Below are 20,477 nucleotides of genomic sequence, written 5' to 3'. Positions count from 1 at the left end.
CATTCGATTTAAACTAGACATGAAGTAAGTTTGCCAGTTCTTCTTTCATTACCATCAAATTAGTGTAGGAGATTGTCTATATATAAGTAATGTACCTTCCATAGCAGATGCTGTTTCCTGAAGTGGTAGTCCTTTCAGTCTGTCATCTATCTTGTCACCCCATCTTGACCTTGAACTTTCAGGTTCTTCCTCTTCTTTTATTTCAAAGGCAGGTTTTTCATCTAGAGCTCCCCATCCTGCTCTTGGTGGACCCTTAAAATCAAAAAAATTATTAGACTGTAACAAATATAGGCTAATATATAATTTTGGAGCAAAAAGGACAGATTTAAAGAATCTTTGTTAAGCAAACCATTTAATTCTATATTCCATAAGTATTTATATTTCGGCATATTGAAAAACAACATGTGTTATTGGAGCTAAAGGAACTAATTTCAAAGACATTTTTGTTCAATATAACATATTTTTCTATATTTCATAAGAACCTACATTTCGACAAAGTGAGAAAAAAACCATGTTGGAACTTGTAATATTGGAGAATCTGTTAAAGAAACATCAAGGATACATACCCTTTGATTAACTCCCTTTAGAACCTCGATCAATGATACATACCCTTTGATTAACTCCCTTTAGAACCTCGATCAATGATACATACCCTTTGATTAACTCCCTTTAGAACCTCGTCTCTTTTAAGCTGTAATGCACTTCTGTAATAACATAAACATATTCATTATCTAAATAAATCAAAACATAATTATAACTATAGTTTTGTTCTTTCTTTTAATATATATACTCATAATTGTATATAAATGAAATGTATATAAATGTAAGTAGAAGTAGGGTAAACTTAGTATCATAAACATTTAGAGGTGAAAACACAGTATTGAAAAATAGATACATGTCTTAAGAATATGTAAAGCTTTTTAACTTTTTCATGAGATAGTATCTTAGAAGGAAATTCATTTGATTTGTAGCAATACTATCAGATGCTACTGGTCAAACTATGATTCTTATATAATCAAAAAATATCAAACATTAATTGGATATAAAACAAACCGTAACTATGCAAACTAAATCTAGTTAGTTTCCTAATATCTGAATAATTATGAATATGATGAAAATGAATTTACTTTACATCTGAATTCTTGCCTACTTTCACTGCAGAATGAAGCAGATAAATTCCTATGATATACATACTTAGGTCTTTCCTCTGGTGAGTTCTGTGCTCCAATAGCTTTGAGGGCACCAGTCATTCCTATCCCTGGGGGAGATTGTACAGGCTCTGGTATAGCAGGTTCTGAACCAATAGCCTTCAGAACTCCTGTAATACCAACAGCTGGAACTGGCTTGGCAACTGGAGGAGCTGAACCTGGTCTAAATAATAAAACTAGTTTATAAATACCAGGAACTTTCCTGTTATATATGCAAGGTTATTTTTTTCTATTTCAACATATTTAGTTGGGCATAACATAAAATTGGGTAAAAGTGTTTCTATTAACATGATAAAGTTTATTACTAAATTCATTGAACAAATGAATATTAAAAAAAAGAAATACCATACTGTAAATAAGGAAATTGACCCTATGTTTTATTGACATAAATTGTGACTGGTTTGCATTTACATTGTAATTTTGAGTGACTCTTTAAAAATGCCACTGACTTGCTTTAATAAATGTTAAATATGTCAACATGTCCCATTTTGTTTAACAATATAAACCCTGACTATTGTAAACTTCTAATATACCTGTCTTTTCCTTGTGCATATCTCTGTGCCTGGAATTATTCAAATATTCAAAATAAATATAAAATTTTAACTTATAAGAAATTGTGACCTATATTTTTAATTATAAATAAATACATATTATCTTTTTTTTGTGCTAATTTAAGAAGAGGTATGTCTTAATTGTGGTGATAATTTAAGAAGAGGTATGTCTTAATTGTGGTGTTTGCACTGTTTATGTATTAGTAGCTCCATCAGTGAATGTCGGTCATAAAGTTTATGTAGGTAAATAATAAAATAATACTGATATGACAATTAGTAAACTTATCATCCTAAATGTCGGCTATATTTTGTATAAGCTGGTTTGCTGAGTGGTCTAATGTATTGGACACAGTGGGTATTGTGTTATCATAATGTAGCAGGGTTTCAAATCCCTGAGAGAAGAACTAGACTTTGAAGTTCAAACATTTTGGTGTTATATTTTGGGCCAAGTGAGTATATTAATTTTACATATTTACATCAATTGATATTTACTTATGTTCAGACTTTACAAATTCAAATACTGCATCAGAGATTTGCTTTTAAATACAGTTAACTCTCGTTGTCTCGAACTCGGTTGACTCAAAATTTCGGATGAGTCGAAGTTTTCAAGTGGTCCCGAACTTTATTCCATACAGTGTGGAATGTGCCAAAGAGACAACAACCCGACTATAGAAAAGACAACAGCAGAAGGTCACCAACAGGTCTTCAATGCAGCGAGAAATTCTCGCACCCTGAGGCGTCCTTCAGCTGGCCCCTGAGCAAATATATACTGGTTCAGTGATAATGAATAGTAAAAGTATGTATTCGACTCCTGATGAGTCGAAATTGGATGAGTCGAAATTTTGGTTGAGTCGAACTAAATTTACGGTCCCAAGGTTAACAAAAGCATTAAAAATTCATTTTTTATCTCGAACTAATACACATATGTCAAAACATGACCTCCGGGATTTAAATGGATTGAAGAGTTAATCTGACAATACACGTGAAATTAAATTTCAGGTCACTGACCCCGAATTGATTTGTGATTAACACTAATGAGCTTGGGTGTGTATAAAGTGAGGATTATGGCTTCCGTTGATGATCACCTAAAAATTACTCAAACGGCGCCTTTAATCTTGTTATATTTTCTTTTGAAAAGAAAGAGTGAGATAAAACAAAATGAATACTAAATTTTCTTAAATCTCTTGTATCCAAGAATAAACAATTTTGTCAGCTATAACCAACCTGAATAACGAAACTATTGATTGGAAATTACTCTCTTGGAAAAGCCATAGGATTTTTTTTTAATTGAATCATTAAAAAAAAAGTCAATATAATAATATAAGACTGTGACATACAAATACATCAATCTGATACTAGAATATCGATCCCCTTCAGGGATCTCCATGGATGAAATTTGAACGATGCAGGAACTTTTACCATCATAAACCGTATCTACGATGTACAGTGTAGTGCGATCGAAAGTATTTCATCTCTCCACATAAGGATAAGTGAACATGCTAATTCATTGCTCATTTAAATTATATTTATTTGATTTTTCATTATAAATACTATATAGAATTATATATACATGTATTTTCAATAATTGCCATTTGTAACCCTTCAAAGGCCAAGCCCTCATGCCCCTGCCTTTCCCTTAGTCGAGAATGACCAATAGCTATAAGGTCCCCATGTAGTTTTCTTGCTATTTTTGGTAATTGTTTTGGGGGTTAAAAATCATGCGGAGCTTATTTTTCACTGACACTGTCAGAAGTCATGAACCCATTACCGTTATGGCTGGTTTGCAGCAACGATAAAACGAGTTGTACAGGTTATGTAAAAGGTTAAAAAGATTTGTAAAGCGAACGTTGTCAAATGAAAAGGTTATTATTAATTTATTTATTTAATCTGAATTATCATAAGCATTTGCGAGAACTTAGTTAAATAATTCGACAAATGAATCGTTGATCTTCAGCATGTTCAGATAATATTCTCCTGTCTGGTTTGTTGATCTACCTGTACAAGCTCAGGTACAAGTGATTAGCGATCTTAATCTGGATATCCCTCAGGCGTTAGAACTGTATTGGATTATAACATAAAAAAAGCCTGAGGGTTATGCAATTACATGCATTTGATTATAATTGCTAAAAAATATCGCGAAAACTGAACGAGGGCGCAAGTCATTTGACGATGGCGCAAGATATCTGAACGATGGCGCAGCGCCATCGTTAAACAGGCTACGGAGATCCCTGCCCCTTGTCATATTCACCTTGATTTATTTTAGCTTTACCAAGCTAAGCAAGAGTTGTGTCCCTTAGATTGTCAAACTTCCGGTGTTCGTTTGAGTCGAACTACGTGTATCTCCAAATATTTCTCTGGTCCGGCTGACTGTATAAATTTGACACATGTCTTGGTTTTATATAAATGATCTGAATAAATTCCTGTCACCAATGCTTTTTCTACAAAAATTGCTGAAAAAAATTTCAGATGACATTATTTTATATATCTTACCTGATGATTCCTCATTCTTTCTTCTTTCTGTACCATTTCTCTCCTCTGTCTCTCTAATTGTTCCTTTAACTGTCTAGCTTTGTCATCAGCTTGTTGCTATGGAGATATTATGAAGTAAAGTTAACTCTGTTGATTTGGCTGTTTATCATGTATGCAACATAATTGTTTTTAAAATACCCATAGCTATTAGACATTTTTATCATTTCTCATCTTATTCAAATTATAAATTCTCTTGTTCAAATTATGTTCTAATTTGAGAATCATCCAATGTTTGATTCATTTAAATAATTCTATCTAATCATCTCTTTGTTGAGTGTCAAAAATTGCTTACTTTTCTTAGTGTAAGCTATTATTGTTCATTTTAAAATTATTTTTTTGTTTGTAAACCCAACTCACTCTTAAAGCTTCAATTTTCTTTTTCCTAACTTCTGCTTCGTTATTCTGAAAATCATAACAAAAAATGATCAATACTAAATGATTTTACTTAAACATTCAGAGGTAATATCTTTTTGTAAATAGATAACACTTTTTCACCTTCTGTTAACTGTTGTGCATAATTGTTGTAAGATTTTTCTATTTCATTGAAATTTTTTTAAATTTTTTAAATATGTGAAATTTGTAAATACTAAATGAGATTTTGTTAGTATAAAACAAAATTTTAAATTGCGACATGTTATAACATTTTATACCATGCATAACTTTCAATGACAATGAACCCTAACTGATGAGGCAGTGGTATGTTATCTCCATGGAAATATGATGTGCTAATGATTACACAACTGCAAACACAATATTACTGTTCATGATTCATAAGTGGTTCCCCGAAACAGACCTGAAAAACGTTTAATAGATTTTTGCTCATGTTGCCAGCACCAAATTGGGAGACAAAAAAAGAACACTTTTGTCTAACCTGCAAAACTTTGTCAGACAAGACACTAAAACTGGATAAATATTCAAAATCTGAAACCTTGTTGGATCACTCTAAAGTCAATATTAACTCAGCTAAATACCACTGTTACACAATATTCTTATATCAAAGATTTTATATAATTACCTTATCATTTCTTCTTTCGTTATAGTTAGCTTGTCTAATCTTTTTCAGTCTTTCTAAATACTCCTATCAAATACAATAGTAAGAAGAAATAAAGGGTATGAAAATATAAAAAAGTCTTTCAGCATTTTGTGTTGTTGTGTTACTGTTTAATTGAGATATACCCAAACATTTCCTTTATCCAAACAAATCATATGCATTTATAGGGTTTAAACAACTAAATCTTTTTCATTTAAAAATACAACCTTATAGGTTATACCAGTATAATACATGTTATGACCTTTTATTTTGTGTTAGGTTTTGTTTGTGGTTTTGATCAAAATTGGTCAGAGTCTTATTTGCTGAGTTCATTATTTATGTTTATGTTTAAGGATTTGAAAAATGCATTTAAAAGAGCAGTGAAAAGATAATAAGGGGTCAATATTGTGGTAAAATGTCTTCTTATAAATAGACACACATCAACATTTCTCAATATTGATTTCCATAAATAAATCTTTAATGGTAAAGGAAACTAGGTTACCTTAGGCCTGAAAAAAAAAAGAACAAGGTTTGACACTATAAATACAAACTCTCTTAAATAATATTCAATCACAATTATTCTGTCAAAATCTGCTACTGAAATAATATTTTCAACATTCACTAATGTTCTACCTCTTCTTCTCTTCTCCTAGAATCAGCAGATGAAGGTCTACTGTCGTCCCTCATCGGTGAAGGTGAGGGGGGTACATTCCTTGGGGACTCATATGGTGCAGCTCCCTGAAATATATATAAATAAATCTGTGTTTCAGACTATTTCTAACTTCATTGATTGCTGCTAAATACTCAAAGTCAATGAAGTATGTCTGAAGAAAGAAGACCAAATAATTTTAGATATAAGATATACCAATGCTAATATAAAATATCTTTGACTTATCATAAATGGTTCCACCAGGGTTTCCGCTGGCGGTCGCCATTTTCGCAATTTGCGAAAAAATAATAATTGTGGCGATAAAAATTCGTCATTTGCGAAAGAATTTGGAGAAAGAAATATATATAACGATTTATTTTCCTCCATCTTGTTTATTTACTTTTTTTCGGGTTTCTCGGACTTTACCAGATTAGACAATACTTGGAATTCACCTTGACCTCATTAAGATTTTGACAGAAAATCAATAATCAGCTGATTGCATTTTATAGCTATCAACAACAAAGGATTTGACAAAATGATATGGTTAAATGTCACATACAGAATTTATTTACCACTTTGCGACGCACGTGTTGGAAGCAAACTTTTGATGTCTCCTCTCCTTTTAAAGATAGTTAAGAAAAGAAAGCTCTTGTTGTGACGAACAATGTTCAAAAGCCAGAAAAATCTCCGATTTAAAACTGTAATTATGGTAATTGATTAGGGAGACTACTTTAAAGTCATTTGAGTGACACATGTGTTTCAAGCATAGTTTAATGTCTCAACTTTTTCATTTACGATCGTCAAGAAAAGAAAACTGTCATAATGAAGAAATCTATCCAAAAGGTTGGAGACAACCCCTCGAATGCAAGTAACCCTTCAATGGTATGACTACACATGAAATGAGGGATCAATTTCATGAGATAAAAGCTTTTGTTTTCTTGTAAAAACCACTTCTTAGTACAAAAGGGCACATCAGTATTTTTCTTTGAAAGAAACTTTCCCTACGAACTATGCTGGTATAATATGATAAAAACATGTCCATTAATTTGTTATATCCAGGACTTATATCTCCCTCATTTAGAAAAGTTGGAATATTTTTCCCTTTAAGTTAAAAAAAATTCTGCTGTTTTAGATAAATGTTTAATGTTTATTCATTGAAATGTAGACTCTAATAAAATAAGTTTGAGGGAATAATCATAGAGACAATGGGGCAAAATCATCTTATTTAAGGTAGGGGGAGGGGGTTAGAAAAAAAGGTAGATTTAAAAAAAATATATATCTATTACATGGCGAAAAAATAATAAAGTGGCGAAAAATATATTGTTTTGGCGAAAGAGGTGGCGAAAAAAATAATTGACCCAGGGGAAACCCTGGGTTCCACTTACCGTAAACTGACCTTATCACAAAATTTAGCATATAAACCATTCAAAAGTTTTATAAATAATTATCTCCATTGAAATGAGATGTGCCAAAGCTCCTACACTACATCCCAAATAACATTGATTTACCATTTTTGGTTCTCCTTAAACTGACATAAGCACAAACTTAAACATATTGTTGACTCTTACACCACAAACAGAATACCTATCAGCATCCATTAAAGGGAGATAATTTTGGGATCTGTTTCCATCCAAATAAATATATATTGATTGTGTGAACTGATCTTATTCATGTATCAAATATTACAAGTATTCAAGGTATTATATAAAAAAAAAGAAGATATGGTATGATTGCAAATGAGACAACTCTCCACAAGAGACGCAAATGATGTTATGTTTATATTTCTTGTGGAAATACTTAATGAAACAGCAAATATAAGATATTCTCTTTGATTAAAATATTAGAAAGAGTGTCTTAAAATGTCTTGGCATTCAGACTCTACATGTCTTTATACCCAAATACAAATCCACCACCTACCCCAAACAATTCAGCATTTCCTCTCCTCCTATTTGCTTCAGCTTCTTGTTTCCTTTGAATAAAATCACCAACAATTCTGGCTCTCTCAGCAGCATCAGCACCCTTCTGCCTAATAAATCCCAAAATAATCATTATAATATCTGCAGCATCAGCACCTAGTTGTCTAAAAAATCCTAACTCTACATTTTGTGGTTTCTTTTTTCAGTTTGTAATTTCATGAACTTGATGTTGGGAGATCGTCTATAGTCTCAATTAAAACTATACACAATGTGTCTTAGATTAAGGGCTAGACCTATAACTGTTGACCTCCAAATATCTTTTCTTGTTTTTGTGCAGTTGGCATGTAGTCTTATTGATAAATACCCCACACCTGCTTTTTATTTATTTTGTATAAAGAATGAACTGTACACGTTTTTTTTTTGTTTTTTTTTATTGTAACTAACTGTTCCAAAAATGAATATTTAAAGTTAACAAGAAATATTTTGGTTTCATTTTACTTTCAATTTATCTACTATCAAATATTTATATCAATAAAAAAAATTACATACCTATTTTCTTCTGCCTGTTGTATGGGGTTGGCAGCAGGACCCCTTGGTCCTTCCCCAGCACGGTTCCATTTAGGAACAGCCTGTTGTTGTATAGGTGCTGCCATGTATGCAGCTCCACCTGTTGTCAATAATTTTAACATTGTAAAGAAATCAGAAAGTTAAAGATCTCTTTTTAGGAATATGATAGTTGTTTTCCATTTGTTTGATGTGTTTTAGCATTTGATAAAGAACTGATTCATTTGAATTTTTCTTGTACTTTTTCTATTTTCTTTTTATACTGAAAAAGTTATTATGATCAAGAGCTAACACCACTCAATATTTTTGTAAATATATTTGTATATTATTTCTCAAAATTTTAAATGTTGTGGTATCAAGGGAATGTACAAATAATCTGTGCCTTGAAAAATGTAGTTCTATCATTTGTCATTAAAGGAATTTTTGTTAATTGAGGAAACATTGTGTTTTCTTGGATACTTGCTCTTGTAGTTTTGTATGTGAATTTGTTGAATAATTTTTTTTTTATAGATCAATGAAAATTTGTACCCACAAATTAAAATGAATCACATGACTGAGGCTTCCATTAAATCTGAACAGGAAGGGCTTTCTGACTTTATCCAAGGTTTCATAAACAGACTGTGAAAGGCTGAGTGGGATATACAACATTTAAATCTGAAGGTATATCTAAATACCTGGAGCGTTTTGTCTGTAATTTCTGTCTCTGTCTAACTTATCTAAGTAAGCATGATAATCAGCATAATCACCTCTATTATTTGGCTGATTATTCTGTGCTGCCGGCTAAAAAACAAAGTTATATGAAATCTTTAAAAAAAAACATATCAACAATTAAATTGTTTGTAACTTTTCATTAACTGACATAACAGATAAAGTACAATTTCCAAGAATTATATTCCGTTTGTAGTATACTTTAGTCTACTTATATTATCACATTAGGGGAACAAACAACATAAATGTGAATTCTGTTTCAGAAAATGCTAATACAAATAAATGTTATTGAAATCTAAAATGTGAGCTTATATCTTGGTGAAACCTGTCCTGTTGCAATGCTCGGAATAGTTAATACATCACATTAGTTTCTTTATTTAAATTTTATACATAAAACTTGACAATAATTATTTGAATGTTAGTTTGTTAGAGCATACAGTGAAATTATCAAGTTCAGTTCAAGATCCCTAAATCTTAAAGACTTATTTATGTTTATGAATAAGAGTATTATAAGACCAACAGTAATCACGGTAATATTAAAATTGTCCCCAAACCTGTTGTATTACCACGTCAAATTACATATCAGTGGTAGTTTCAAGGGGTACAGAAAGTTATGCCTCCTTTCATAAGATTGTGTTTTCTTTTTTGTCATACAATTATCAAAAGAAAAATTAAAAACACTATGTTCAGCAGTGTTTTCACTGTCCCTTTCCTCAGACCCTTGGTCCACTCCTGTACATACATACTAGTCCCTTTCCTCAGACCCTTGGTCCACTCCTGTACATACATACTAGTCCCTTTCCTCAGACCCTTGGTCCAGTCCTGTACATACATACTAAACAATATCTACCTTCTGTGCTGGCCATTTAATCTGTCCCTGATTTCCTTCACTGCTGTCTTTGCTATTCTGAAATAATTACAACATAATGTTCCATTTACTGTACAGTCTGATGTACAAAATTTAGGTATTCCTAATCTCTTTTTCAGCTATTCTATACAGTATCTTAAGGTATTCATACACCTTTGCTTTCAATATGTCAGACATGATCAGAATACAAAAGTATATATTATCTAACTTTCAAGATACAAATGAAGAAGCCTGTTGATCAAAATGCTGTTTAAGGGGAGTAACTCTTGTAAAATTGCAAATATGTAGCAACTAAATTGTTAGAAATGATGTCCCAAAATATCAATAATTATCAGAATTAAAGCCACCATTGAAAAACCCTTTTTCTCCATTTTATGTGGTATACACTTGAGCCTTTGACATCATTTAATATAAACCCGATAATTCAAATAAAAGCTTGTCAACAAAAACACTGTACACATTTTTTTCTTCCTGCATGCTGTTTTAATTATACAAATCTGCAGATCACTTTACCACCCAGCTAACTATAACCTGTTCATCAAAACAAAAATAAATACCTGGCTATCATCAGAATATCCTAGAACTTGCTTCCATCCTTCTTCACGAGCTTTGTTCATTCTGTTTGCCTGTTTATGAACAAAAAAGTAAGATCTTACTATTGTATCAAACATATTTGAGTAATGATAACCATTAACTTGAATTACAATCTTTAAATAGTATACATCCTAAAACCATTGTTAAGTTTTAATTTAATATCATTCTTTTGTGAGACAAGGATCTCTATTTTGGTCATTGATAAAATGAATATGCCTTTTAACCCTTCACAATGATTCTTGATCATGAGTGCATTTATCAAAAAAACTATTTTGCATAAGTTACATCTTAAGAGTGAAATAATAATGGAATTAACTTTCAAATGATTGACTCTACTATCTCAGATCATATTTCGCATAATCATGCTTAGTAGGGTTATTAAAAAAAATACCATTCATGAGAATAAATTGTCAATTGTAGTTTGTTGCCATCCTGAACATGATAGATATATATATAAATTCTGAAGAAAAAAATTTGTATCTTTTAAATAAAATGTACTTTTTCTATTGAAACATACAGGCCATGTGACTATGTTGCCTGAAGTATTCTAGAACACTGTCCTCTGTTTATTTTGTGTTGTTTGGTTGTTGACTCAGATATTTTGTATACCCACTTCAAAAAAATTATTATAACTATACTAAAAAGATTCTAGAAGAATACCTTCTGCTTCTCAATAAGATCCCTGTGTTTCTTCTCAATTGCTGCCTATACAAAGAAAATTATTCACAATATTTAAATTGCATCTAGTTCAAAATATGAAAATCAAATCATAAAATTTTCAAGTGAAATTTGAAATGAATATACTTGAACCACTTTTTCAAAACCTCAATATAACATATACAACTAATGTGTTTTGATTCAGTAAGTGATTGGTCATATTTATCACAAGTTTTATAAACTAAACCACATATTAGAAAAATATAATAAAAAAAACATTTGAGCATTCTGTTAACAGCATGGTATTGAAAACACACAGTAGTCAAAATAATAGATATGAGAAATCATTTCACTGTGAGTTTCATTTCTACCAGATGAAATTATTATTTCAGAATATGCATTTGATGTTTCTTTTAAAAAATGTAAAGATTTAGTACAGTCTACAATACTAAAAACTGATGTCCTATTTTTATGAGTTCAATAACAAAAACAACATATAAAATACAATTCAAACCTTTTGTATTTCATCCCTTCTTTTCTTTTCTTTTTCTATAAATTCATTCTTTTTCTTAAGCAGGTCCTATTGAAAAAAAAAAGTTCTAATATTCTTATACATGATTAAATTTACATCAAAAATACTGGTTTGTTTGCTTCTGTCATAATGTGGTTCATAAATGTTTTTATATAGATTAGACCGTAAGTTTTCCTGTTTGGATTATTTTACCCTCATCATTTTGAGGCCCTTTATAGTTTGCTGTTCTTGGTGAACCAATGCTTCGTGTTGAAGACCATTATTTGACCTGTAATGGTTTACTTTTACAAATTATGACTTAGATGTAGAGTGGTCTCATTGGCTCTCATACTGCATCTTCTTATATCTATCAGATGTGTTTGATGTTTTAAAACAATATTACTATTGTACCGTTATTGGTTTCACTTATATTTCTGTGAATAAAGCATTTCATTGATATTGATGTATAGTGTAAAATCCTTGTTACCTGACTGTTTTGAGGCCTTTGACCACTTCCACTTCCAGGTCTTCTCCTGTCTTGTGATCTAAAATTAAAACAAAGCATTAATACATTTATCATTCAGCATCTTAACTTGTTATTGAGTTTAATATAACATCGCTATGCAATCAACCAAATGACATTTATGTAGGATATGCCAATTGAGGTTAACTGTATTTTTAGTGCATGATGATAAAATGTAACTTTTTTTATGATGATAAAAAAAAGGACTGATTCTATAGAATAACATTAAATTCTTTCAAAATATAACAGTTATATTAATTATGTGAAAGCTCTGTCTAATCATAATAAAGATAGTTTGACGAATCACAATAAAATTTAAACCAATTTGACACATGCAATAGCAAACAATTACCATTAAATAAACACAGAGTCAATCATTGTTTAAATTCCAACACCATTCAATAATTCAAAATAGATGTGAAGCGTTTGTATGTCTTGAGAAGTCCAGTGTAAATACTCTTATGTCAGCATCAATGAAAATGTTTAAAAGCCCCATAAATATGAATAAAAGAAATGTGGGAAATACATCAACGAGACAGCATGCCAACAACACAAATAATCAGACATGCAAACTTCGACAATAGACAGGGGTCTACAAGTAAGCTCTAAATTTGCTTGAGTCTAGTTAGTTATTTCTTTAGTACACATCTATTGCTGTATGAGCTAAATTTGATTGTAATGGCTTTGGTTCCAACTAATTCTGGAAGCATAATAAAAACCTTTCATTAGATTTCCTAGCTATTGGAGCACCATATATATTAGCTGGATTATATTTCTTAGGAGCAGCAGCAGGGGTAGGTCTAGCAGGAAGAGGTCGTTTAATACCAGCTGTAAAAACAGAAAAATAGAATATTAACTGAATTAAATGAATTAAAAAATTCTTGTTTTCTGTAATACAATAAATACAAAAATAAATTAGTATTAATAAAAAGAGACAAAGGGGATAAATAAATGTGAAAGCAAACAAACAATACCTTAAATTCCTAAACAAACATCTATTGGTCAACTTATTGTCTTTTGGAAATACTTCATTAGGTAATTAGGTATTGCATGCACAGCTTGATTTCTGTTGCATCCTTTATCACAAAAACATTTTGCTTGAAGATTTGAAATTGATTTTAAAATCAACCTCAGAAGAAGGAGTTTATCATTTTAATGCATTTCTTCACATTACACCTTACAGTTGGTTGATGGAGGACAGTAATACTACCTACCTAAAAGTGAAGTTATTTACCTGATGGAGGTCTATTGGCTGATGGAGGTCTGTTGGCTGATGGAGGTCTGGAGGCAGGACTAGGACTTGGAGCTGCTCTAACTTTGTGGCCCAGTTTGTGACCGTGCATGATTGTATGACTGAATTCATCTGCTATTTGCTATAAAATGGAATTAAATAAAGAAATAGAATTGATTTTTCATGACTCACATTATATAATATTTGGTGTTGTATTGCAAATGTTTAGAAATCCACAATAATCTTATCAGTTAGCAGTATAGTGAATATTTCTTATTTATTTTTCAACTAAAATTGTAGAAAGTAACAAAATTGCTTAAAAATTCACTATTAATTTTTCAACTGCATGGAATATTTTAATTCGTAAAGAGAAAGTTGAGCCTCAGCTTAATAGCATTATTATGTATATCCATGCTAATCTGTGCCTTAAAAAGTCCATATCATGTCATGCATATTCAGAATTATCAAATGACAGCAACTTGTGGAATTGAAAATCTTATATTTGAATTAAATATGATAATAAGAAATAAATGAAAGTATAATGTAATGCTACTAAGTAAGTGGGATTATCATTTGTGACTGATCAAATGTCTTTTTTATTATTTCATTCATTGCAATTTAACAATAATAACATCTAATACTTACTTCATCAGTTAAGAATTTGGGAACTCTTCTTTGAACAAATGGCATCTTTAATACAGAATTTACTGATGGTCTGTCTCTGGGAAATAAGAAATTCATATATTACATAAACATCAAATAAGCAAATTTTAACAAAAAGTATGTTGTAAAACAAAAAAGTATTTAATTTTTGCAATAATTGAAAATAAAAAGTGTTTCAGAGGAAACATCTTTTAAAACAGATGTGATGCATATGTTACAAGACAGGTACCTATATCTTTTATATCATTTTGAACATGAACAGATATTTCTCTAATTTTCAAATTTCAAACAAATTTTCAATAACTTCACCATGCATTAATATCTGCATTTATAACTTTTTATTATACAACACTATTATACAATTCATACTTTGGTGTTCTTTTAAACAATTTAGCTATCAGCCCTCGTAAATCATAGCTGTACTTTGGTGATATGGGTGGATATGAACCTCTACAAAAGAAATTGGAATAAAAAAATATAGTTTGTTATCTTGTTCATCAACTTTATCAACATTTGTTATTTATCTACTGAGAACCAAATTATTTAGATTTTTGTGGACACTTTGCTCCAAGATATATTAGACCTTACTAGCTAACTTCACAGTGATTCCTTTTCAATATTTTCTAACATTTATGTATTTATAAAAAGAGAAAGTTAACAATCAGAAATGACAACTAATATTCATGTTGATTTTTTTGCTTAAACATGATCTAATTACTTGCAAAAATTAGTTGGGATTACAGTATTGTATTTATCTCATCTTATTTTTCATATTAAAGGTCTCACAAAAATTTGACTTATATATCTTCTTTGAAGACAATAAATAAACTTACCTTATAATTTTTAATACAAGATTTTTCATATTTCCAGCTTCAAACTGAAAAAAGTAAAAACAAGTTGAACTGTGAGCTCTTTCTCAATAATGATATACCCACACTAATCATGATAAAATATCCATGTAAATAGGAAGCTGATAAGCAATTAATATGAATATGCATTACACAGTAAAACAAGCTCACAATAGGCTTCATATAAATTTAAGGAAGCTCAGATTTTTGAGTTACTGGGTAACAGTATATATTGGGTGGATGGAAGAAAGAAAGGACAGATGTAAACCAGTATTGGCATACTAAACATACTAATTATAACATTTGAATCCATCAATACATTGGTTAACTTATTTCTGATTGAAAAAAAGTCTGTATTAACTGTTTGAAAACTGAAGCAATAGACAACTTTCGAGTTCGATGCATTTCCGTCAAAAACTCTGGTTTTAGTGAACGTCATTTGTGCGTTTAGGGGCGTCGTCACTTCCATTCCAATGTTGAGCGAGTGGTTGGAAAACTATGATTCTATATTGTACGAATTATTCGGCAAATTGAATTCTCAAAATTGACAATCAGCATTGCTGTCATTAGGGAATTGTCATTAAGTACCTACAGAACATCCATTATTTCTAGTTTATCCTGCACAATGACGATCACTAAGACGCTTGATGAACGTAAATAGTGCAGGGATACAGGTGACCCCCTCTATCTGGTAAATGACGTCATAAAGGCGCGTATAATTGACGAGTTTTTTCCGGTGACGGATGAACTCGAAAGTGGTCTATTGAATCACCCTACAAAACAGACCAAAATTAATGTTTTATTTCGTATTAGAATGTTCCAAATTTAATCAAAGTCTTATACTTGTACATATATACATGCACTTGCATAATATCAAATTCTATCTGATGCAGCTCATATATATACTGCATGTAATGTTTTTAGTGTTTCTCTGAATGTTTTTTAATATGATGAAATAACATTAACAGTATAAAATTTGTTGAGCACATTTTGATCTCCCTATATTGATGGAATACAAGAAGGGTGAGGAACGGAAATCGTGCTGATGATTATACTATAACATAACATATACTTACTGCATGCTTTAATGTGGCTATCTCATATAAAACACAACCAAGGGACCAGACATCACTACAAATGGAAGAAAAAAAACATAGAATAAACATTTCAGCAATCCTAAACCCTATCAAAGCTGTCAGTTCAGTTTATTATTTTTGGTATACAACAAGAATGTGTCCCAAGTAAACGGATACCCCATCCGCATTTCATTTTCTATGTTCAGTGGACCATGAAAATGGGATAAAATCTCTAATTTGGCATTAAAATGAGAAAGATCCTATAATAGGGAACATGTTTACTAAGTTGCAAGTTGATTAGACTTTAACTTCATCAAAAACTACCTTGATCAAAAACTTTAACAAAAAAATTTAACCTGAAACAGGACAGACAGACGGATGAATAGACGGACGAACAAACGGAAGCACAGACCAGAAAACATAATGCCCATAAATGGGGCATAAAAATGTTTTCTCTATGTAATGCTAATTACATTAAAAGCCTGTAAACATTTGCACACACCTACCTTTACAATAAGTATTCAAGATCAAGAATGGCAATAAAAGTGATGCTCTGACACAATGTAATATTATGTAGAATCTCATGAGTTTTGTTTCAGTAACATTTAACCAATATTTTCTTAGTTTTGTATAATTGATAATACATCAACACCCATAAGGATACAATTTACTACATGTACACTAATTCCATTAGGAAATCTAGTTTTTGTTCCAGGTTTTTCACAGGCCAAGATCTTTCTGTGAGATTCTGGTTTAACACTCAAACATTAGATGTTAAAATTGAATAACAATTAAATATGAAGCACAATTAATTGGTTGTTTGCATAAGTTTCCGGTGGCAAGTTTTCAGGACATTGATTTGCTACTAAGAATCTCACCTTTTATTATTATATGGCCTGTTTTCACATATTTCAGGTGACAGATAATATGGTGTTCCTATACATGTCCTGGCTAGTTCAACAGTGCTATAAATAGAACATAATTAGTCACATATTTCAAGTTTTATGTATTACATCAATATGACGAACTGAAACAAAGCACTTGTCACCATTTGGCTATTTTGATAAGTTATAATAACTTCAATCTTAACAGCTTACCTGAAAGTTTAAACTTCAGAAAATCTATCATAAAATTTTGAGAATAATAACATTTTTAATCACTCATGCACCATTCTGACAGCAGTCAAATTTATAAAAAACATATTTAACCCCAATTTTCTTCTGCTTAAAATTCAAGCTGGTAAAATGACATTACATATTTACAATCAACTAATCAACCAAGCAAGCAGCACATTAACTGCTAAAGAACAAGAATATGAGAACTATAAATGTGTTTACATGGCCTGATAGTAAAAAAAGTTGTGGTCCCAGCAGATTTAATTTATTTTACCTTCCTAAAACTTTAGCAATGCCAAAATCTCCAAGCTGAACAAGTCCACTTGCTGTCAAAAATATATTCTGTGGAAGAAAAAATATCAAACAACAATTTAGAATATATGTCTCATCTTACAAACCCCCTACCTAATAGACTAATTTATTGTTGTTTGTATTTGATAAAGTAACATGTAGTTTTTAACCTATATATCGTTTGATCTCTGAGTGAGAGTTGTCTGATTGGCAATTATACCACATCTACTTATATAAAACTTGCTGCTAATTCAGTTATTCAAAATTTTAATTAAAAATTTATTGTCTAATCTTTGGTTCATTCAGGCAATTGTACAATATCTTTATTGCGGAATTCAAATTTAAAATAAGTCAGAAGTTAAATTATTAATATAGGCAATGGTTTTTATTTTACATAAGTATTTTTGCAATTTTGTTAAATGGGAGATAACCCATATGAATTATGTCCCTTTACAATTACAGTTATTAAATGAGAAAATGAAAAATGTAATGAGTATAAGAACAATATAGATAGAAATAAAGTTGATGATATATTTGATAAATTGTCTGCATATGTAAATGATGTAAATAATGTTACTAAATATATGAATAACATTGTTACTGATATTTGTGATACTTTAACCAAATCTGCAGAGGCAACATTCGGAACTTCGACATTTAATAAAACTATGTTTAAGTGCTCAAAGAACCAGTTTAGTAAAGACTGGTACAATATAGATTGTAAAAAAGCGCAACGAGAATTTAGAAAATCTAAGAGATTATACAAACATTATGGGTCGAACATTTTTAAAGAACGACTTAGACAAAGTGAATTATATTATAAAAAAAGTTATGGATGTTAATATTAGGAATCATAATACTGAAATGAGCAGAAAGATGAAGGAATTAAAAACAAAAAATCCAAAAGAATTTTGGAAATTGTTCAATAGAGGTAGAAAAAGAGAGAAAAGCAATATTTCACTGCAAAACTTATTTGATTTTTTCAAGGACTTAAACAAAAATAAGTTCGAAAATGAGTTTTTGATAGAAAACGATGTAAATTCGGATACAGTAAATGAAAATTTGAATTGCCCAATAACCCGAGATGAAATTTTGAAAGCTGTAAAAAAAGCTAAAAATAATAAATCACCGGGTGAAGACCAAGTTATTAATGAATATATTGCTTCTTCTCTTGATTGTATGGGTGATATTTATGTACATTTATTTAATATTGTATTTGATACGGGAATCCTGCCTGAGGCTTAACTTATTGGAAATATAATACCTATTTTCAAAAACAAGGGGAGTAAATTAGACGCAAAAAATTATAGGCCGATTGCACTTTTGACATGTCTAGGGAAAGTTTTCACGTCAATTCTTAAGACAGACTTGGGGATTTTGTTGAAAATTATAACATCTTAAATGAAAACCAAGCAGGTTTCCGGCAAGGTTATTCCACAACGGATCATGTTTTTTCATTAAATGCTTTATTTGAATTATTACGGGTGAAAAAGAAGAAATTATTTTGGTTATTTGTCGACTTTGAAAAAGCTTTTGATTTTATTCATCGAAACTCATTATTTTTCAAACTGATATTGTTCATAATTCAGAAGTTTCCAATATCTTTGCCTGTAAAACAGGAGTTAGACAAGGGGAAAACCTTTCTCCTTTACTTTTCTCCTTGTATCTAAATGATTTACAAGAATTTTTAGAAAATTCTAATATTGAAGGAATTCAGTCTGTAACAAAAGATATTGAAAATGAACTTTTTGTATATTTTAAATTTTTTCTGTTATTGTATGCTGATGATATGAACTCGATATGTTTGATAAGGCTATTGTTCCTATACTAACTTATGGGTGTGAGATATGGGGATTTGAAAATTTAGATATTCTTGAGAGAGTTCATTTACGTTTTTGCAAATATATATTGAGGTTAAAAAGTTCAACCCCCAATTTTATGGTCTACGGGGAATTGGGAAGATACCCAATTTCAGTTACCGTCAAGTCATGTATGATTAATTTCTGGTGTCGTTTACAAGAAGGGAAAGAGAACAAACTATCATGTCTATCATATAAGCTGTTATATGTAAATTTCAATAACTATGGTTATGATAGTAAATGGATATTAAATATAAAGAAAATTGAGAAACGTTGGGTTGTATTGAGTGTTCAGCAAAGATTAAAAGATCAGTTCATTCAAGAATGGTCAACAGAAATGAACAATTCGCCCAAGGGGCTGTGTTATAGATTGTACAAAAATGTTTTTAAATTTGAACACTATTTATCAGTACTACCATTTAATTTATTAATAACCTTATGTAAATTGAGATGTGGGAATAACCGTTTGCCCATTGAGACGGGAAGGTGGCGCAACATCCCAAGATCTTAAAGATTGTGTCACCTTTGCGCCTCAGCTGACATTGGTGATGAATACCATTATATCATGTCATGTAATTATTTCAAAGATGAAAGATGCAAATACTTATCACTATATTGTAATAAAAATATAAATGTTATCAAATTCAAACAAGTATGTTCAACCCAAAATATTGTTGAGTTTGAGAAACTTTGTAGATTTATTAAATCTATTTCTGTGAAAGTCTATCCTCCTGGTTAATACAACTATATGTTTATTTATAATTTTTATAAATATTTATCATATCCAGTGCTCTAGCTAGAAATCAAAAGGGGCAGGGTGCCAGTGGAGGGCAGGGCACTTTTTATGATAAGAAAAGGCACTGCTCATTTTTTTGTCTACGTTTCTGTGTCGTTTCTGTGTGTATCACGAGTTAACGAATCTCTTTTTTTTTACTGTATATGTTGTTTTTCTTAAATAAAGATGCTTTTCAACTATAGTCTTTATTTCATTGTTTGTGTAGTTATGAATGATATAGTACATCTTCATCAACATATTATGTTTTTACAGTTCAACTTCACTCTACCAATTATCAAAGAATATGTGTT

The 20,477-nt window shown here is 30.5% G+C and overlaps 1 protein-coding gene across 6 annotated transcripts in view; it reads right to left on the bottom strand.

The window, feature by feature from the left end:
• The window catches only part of LOC139484624 (serine/threonine-protein kinase Nek1-like), a 54,367-nt gene that overhangs the window by 24,073 nt on the left and 9,817 nt on the right, over positions 1-20,477 (bottom strand). For 3 of the 6 annotated variants that reach the window (XM_071268439.1, XM_071268438.1, XM_071268444.1), the window contains exons 7-30: positions 17,516-17,583; positions 17,005-17,091; positions 16,127-16,181; positions 15,036-15,079; positions 14,572-14,652; positions 14,185-14,260; positions 13,543-13,681; positions 13,028-13,136; positions 12,273-12,330; positions 11,789-11,854; positions 11,278-11,322; positions 10,581-10,649; positions 10,006-10,062; positions 9,122-9,227; positions 8,433-8,550; positions 7,885-7,993; positions 5,952-6,056; positions 5,304-5,366; positions 4,646-4,690; positions 4,250-4,345; positions 1,742-1,770; positions 1,195-1,371; positions 653-704; positions 96-252 (exon numbers count right to left, since the gene is read on the bottom strand). In XM_071268439.1, the coding sequence (XP_071124540.1) occupies positions 96-252; positions 653-704; positions 1,195-1,371; positions 1,742-1,770; positions 4,250-4,345; positions 4,646-4,690; positions 5,304-5,366; positions 5,952-6,056; positions 7,885-7,993; positions 8,433-8,550; positions 9,122-9,227; positions 10,006-10,062; positions 10,581-10,649; positions 11,278-11,322; positions 11,789-11,854; positions 12,273-12,330; positions 13,028-13,136; positions 13,543-13,681; positions 14,185-14,260; positions 14,572-14,652; positions 15,036-15,079; positions 16,127-16,181; positions 17,005-17,091; positions 17,516-17,583 (2,011 nt within the window). The remainder of the gene's footprint in view (positions 1-95; positions 253-652; positions 705-1,194; positions 1,372-1,741; positions 1,771-4,249; positions 4,346-4,645; positions 4,691-5,303; positions 5,367-5,951; positions 6,057-7,884; positions 7,994-8,432; positions 8,551-9,121; positions 9,228-10,005; positions 10,063-10,580; positions 10,650-11,277; positions 11,323-11,788; positions 11,855-12,272; positions 12,331-13,027; positions 13,137-13,542; positions 13,682-14,184; positions 14,261-14,571; positions 14,653-15,035; positions 15,080-16,126; positions 16,182-17,004; positions 17,092-17,515; positions 17,584-20,477) is intronic. The other 3 variants (XM_071268442.1, XM_071268441.1, XM_071268440.1) reach the window with 2 other exon arrangements.

The sequence above is a fragment of the Mytilus edulis genome, chromosome 8 (genome assembly GCF_963676685.1).
Source record: "Mytilus edulis chromosome 8, xbMytEdul2.2, whole genome shotgun sequence".
Taxonomy (NCBI): Eukaryota; Metazoa; Mollusca; class Bivalvia; order Mytilida; family Mytilidae; genus Mytilus; species Mytilus edulis.
The sequence above is the reverse complement of the archived record's forward strand: the minus strand, read 5'-3'. Positions and strand labels throughout refer to the sequence as shown.